The sequence below is a fragment of the Sinocyclocheilus anshuiensis genome, unplaced genomic scaffold, assembly GCF_001515605.1.
Source record: "Sinocyclocheilus anshuiensis isolate Anshui unplaced genomic scaffold, SAMN03320099.WGS_v1.1 scaffold1484, whole genome shotgun sequence".
NCBI lineage: Eukaryota > Metazoa > Chordata > Actinopteri > Cypriniformes > Cyprinidae > Sinocyclocheilus > Sinocyclocheilus anshuiensis.
The window spans coordinates 153,534-158,108 of NW_015537989.1; the positions used below are offsets into that span (position 1 = coordinate 153,534).

Below are 4,575 nucleotides of genomic sequence, written 5' to 3' on the forward strand. Positions count from 1 at the left end.
CAGGTTTGGAACGACATGAGGGTGAGTAATTAATGAAAGAATTTTCATTTTTGGGAGAACTATGCCTTTACGTTTCAAAGTTGATTCATTAGTATGAGAATCAACTGATATATGATTCTGTATTGATAAGCTGATTGTGTTTGTCAGGATGTGGAGCAGGTTTCAGTGCGTGTGACTGATGGGACAGAAGCTCAGGATTCAGTCTGGAGCGTCAGAGATCAGAGATCCAGAGACACACAGGACTCAGAGCTCAGCCTCACTTTACTCTGTTATACTGACGCTCAGGATCATGAATCCACTGATCAAACCTCTGACTGTAACGCTGGAGAACAGCAGATGCTGCAGACGCCGCTGAAGACGTGCTCCGTCAAACTGGTGGACTGCAGGAACCTGATAGAGAGCAGAGGAGAAGAAACCACCGCAGAGAAAGAACAACAACACAGTGATGAGGAAGAAGATCAGAACAAGGAAGAGGAGGAGGATGATGAGAATAATGGGGATGATGATGATGAAGATTTCATTCCTCCAGGTTTGTTTCTTTCTTTTTTGACCTTTTGTTGTCTTTCATGACACTTGAATGTCAGCAGAGTCTCTGCAGGATCAGGTTCATATTGACTGATGGTCTCTGATGATCTGATCAGGTTTGAGAGAAGATTTTCTGAGATATTTGGAAACATAATGGCAAATTATAGTATTTTTTTTCTCTCTCTCTCTGTTGATATTTTGATCTTGAATGTGTTTTTTTAAGAGAGCCAGATTTGCTTTGCCTGTTTGTAAGGCTGCACAATTTGGCCAAAAATCTAATTACAATAAATTATTAATAAATTAATTAATTATTATCAATTATAAAATCATGAAAGAAATACATTGTGATTGCAATAACACTATTATAGTGTAAAATTATAAATATGGTGAAATGGGTGGAGAATGTTGCATTTCCAAACTCACTTTATCAATATGTCTGTTAGGGATGTCAATTTTCGATCATTTCCATGATCGATCGTCGTTTAAATTAACGATCAATTAATCGATTAATCGTTAACTTTAATGCTGCAAAATACGTTTATTGCAGCGGCACGCAGTCAAAGGCATGACAGGATGTGCAAAAGCCACTCACACACATAAAAACGGTTTCTTGCCCGAAATAAAGGGGTTTTAGTCTGAGTAAAATGCTAGTAGCAGGATTGTAAAATGAATAGGTGTGATTATTATGATTATTTGATAAAATGAAGAGAGCGCGCCGTACGTTTGAGATCATTTTACTTTGTTGACTGTTTCCTATCCCGTCATGGAGACCACTGAACGCGCCGCTTAACATGGTTTATGGGGCTCGTTGTTGTATTTTAAAACACAATTGCAATGTTTTCAACTGACATTATGGCATTTAAAATAATATTATCCCAAACGTAACTGTGGCTGTGCGGCGCAGTCAGTGAACCGCTTCCATCAGCGCTGCTGCAGCAAAACTCACTGTTGCTCACATGAAACATTTTTATGTGAGTATTATGACCAGTACTTAATTTGATCCTGCTGGATCCTGTTCAGGAAAATGTCAGATTTTGAATTTTTGTGTTCCGGTAGGCCTATTTGTTTTTAAAAATCCAGCATTTACAGTGCATTAGATCATGACAGTTGTTACTTTCTCCGCTTCAGCAACTCCCGGCGGCAGTGTAACAGCTCGTCAATTCATGTTCGTGCAAAGGAAGAGACGGACAAAATTACCGATGCATGCCATTTTTTTACTTGTTCTCATGTTGTCAGGTTCACAGTGCAAAACAGCTCCCGGGCGGACTGACTTGACTTAACTTTTAAGCGGAATACAAACTTTCTCCCTCAGTTCTCAACTGCACAGCACACAGTGAGGGCACATCTCTCCAGCACATTTCACACTGAACTACATTACACATAATGCATCTCACTCTGGACTACAACTCCCGTACATAGCTGTCTTAAAGCGGCAACTCCTTTTTCCTCTCTCCCGCAACACTACCCCCACTCTGGATGGTGATTAAACTTAACACCACTCCAGCACCATGGCATGACTGATACAAAATACATCACACACATTAACAAGGATATTACCATAGATTCACAGAAAGCAAAAGTACATTCAACACAATGTCTACCCATATTTAATTTTTTATGTTCGTTTATCCCTTCTTTTTTAAATTTTTTTATCAACAGTCCGTAGGCAGCTCCATTGTCAAAGCACACAGTCCATTCAAGCAACTCCGCTCAATGGAGGCACTGGCCGATATATTCCAACCCCACGTGACGGGGTAAACAGTCCATAAGGTGAAAGGATAGCACGGTGCCGGGAGGGGTTAAAGAGTAGCTTTGTAAAGGGGGGTCCTTCGTTGAAGCAATAGTAATTCAGTCCCAACATGACTAGTGAGGTAGTTAGTTAAGGCCAGCTGAGTGATCGACTGACTTCTCCACTACTGGCCTGCAGAAAGAAAAGAGGTTAACAACAGCCGTTGCATACAAATGAAACAACTCAGGCTTAATTAAACACACTTGGCTTGTTTCCTTAACAGCAACATGGTAAACAACAAAATCCACCTGGGTTACAAAAAGGGAACACATGAAATAATATTTTCCACAGATGACATGCATCAAAATTTTTTTTTTTAACAATTGTAGAAGAATAACAAAGGGCTAATCAAGATGGGATTCTTAAGGTTGCAGGGGCAAGTTGAACGGCATGGCCTCCGGGAAAGCACATCAGCATTTTCATGACAGCGCCCAAGGTGATGAACAACTTTGAAGTCATACTCCCCAAGCTTCTCAAGCCACCTGGCCAACTGTCCCTCCGGTTCTCTCATTCTTATTAGCCACTGTAGGCTACTATGGTCTGTACGTACAGTGAAGGATCTGCCCAGCAGGTGCTGACGGAAATGTGTTGTGAACTCCACTACCGCTAAAAGTTCTCTCCGTGTGGTGCAGTTAATTCTGTTCAGTTGGCGTCAGGCTCCGACTTCCATATGCTAGTACGCGCTCCTCTCCTTGCTGCAGTTGAGACAGCAGAGCCCCGATTCCGAAGTTGCTGGCATCTGTATCCAGAATAAGATCACCACTGTCCATAGGGTAGCCAAGGATGGGGGCGGTAATGAGCAGCTCCTTTAACTTATCAAAGGCCTGTTGGCTCTCAGGGGTCCAGTGAAATCGGGCATGTTTTCTTAGCAGGTTGTGAAGGGGCTTTGCAACTGTGGCGAAGTCTTTGACAAACCGTCTGTAGTAGGATGCGAGACCCACAAACTGCCGGACTTCGTTAACACTCGTGGGCTGTGGCCACTCTCGAATTTTCCACACTTTCTCAGGATCAGTAGCTATACCATGCTCTGAGACGATGTGGCCCAGGTAGACTACCTGGCGGTGGAAGAGACAACACTTAGCGGGTTTCAATTTCAGGTTGGCCTGTCGCAGCCTTTCAAACACCTTTGCCAGGCGCTGGAGCATTTCCTTCACGTCCTTGCCCAGCACAATGATGTCGTCTAGGTATACTAGGCAGATCTCCCACTGCATTCCAGCCAAGACACGATCCATTAAGCGCTGGAAAGTTGCCAGGGTATTGCAAAGGCCAAACGGCATGACGTTCCACGCAAAGAGCCCCTTCCTGCTACAGAACGCAGCTGCCTGTCTCGCCTATGGGGTCAACTCCACTTGCCAGTACCAGGAGGCAAGGTCCAATGTGCTAAACCACTTTGCTGTGGACAGCGTGTCTAGTGTGTCTTGGATTCTTGGAAGTGGGTAGGCGTCTTTTATGGTGCGCTCATTTAGTGCCCAGTAGTCTACACACATGCGGTATGTTTGGTCTTTCTTTTGCACCATTACGATGGGTGAAGCCCAGCAGCTATTACTTGGGGAGGCTAAGCCAGTATCAAGATTCTGCTGGATCTGTTCATCGGCGCTTTGCTGTTTCTCAAATGCCATTCTACGCGGTTGCTGCTTCACAGGTGGGCCAGGCTGGGTTTGAATGTCATGTTGGAGAAGGTTTGTGCGGCCGAGGTCTGTCGGTTCAGTGGAGAAAACATCACCGTAAGCACGAAGCAGCTCCGCAAACTCACGCTGTTCTGCCTCCCTCAGATCCCTCGTACTCTCTGCATACAGCGACTGTAAGTGACTTGGGACAACTGCGGGACATGAATCCGCTGGGGGCAGCGCTGCAGTTGAGGCCTGAACCACATCAGCAGGCTGGAGGATTCCGGCAATTACACCCTTCCTCACCTTCACAGCGACAGTACCTGGGTTATACAGTCTAACGGGAACTCAATTACTTGGCTGGGCACCAATTATAATCCGTGCCACCATCACCCGATTCTTCTCCATGAAGCCTTTAGTCGGACTCAGCAGCACACTGCCCTGTACTTCCTCCCGAAAATGTGCATTGCCTGGAACGATGTATTCACGTCCCGCCTTAAGGACAGCTGTGCGTGCTATGCGGACCACGTGCACCCTGGGCTTGTTCTTTGGATTAAAGTATTGAATCTGCTCGCCGAACAATACAATCTTCTGACTGCCAAAGTCGAGGCGTGCCCGTGCCTGCTCCAAGAATGGATGCTCCAAAATGGACTC

General features: G+C 45.0%; 1 protein-coding gene across 1 annotated transcript in view; it reads left to right on the forward strand.

Annotated features, from left to right (window-relative positions):
- LOC107675032 (zinc finger protein 883-like) overlaps positions 1-4,575 on the forward strand; it is a 19,355-nt gene that overhangs the window by 4,142 nt on the left and 10,638 nt on the right. Inside the window, exons 4-5 of the mRNA XM_016469227.1 lie at positions 4-21; positions 131-529. Coding sequence (XP_016324713.1) covers positions 4-21; positions 131-529 — 417 coding nt within the window. The remainder of the gene's footprint in view (positions 1-3; positions 22-130; positions 530-4,575) is intronic.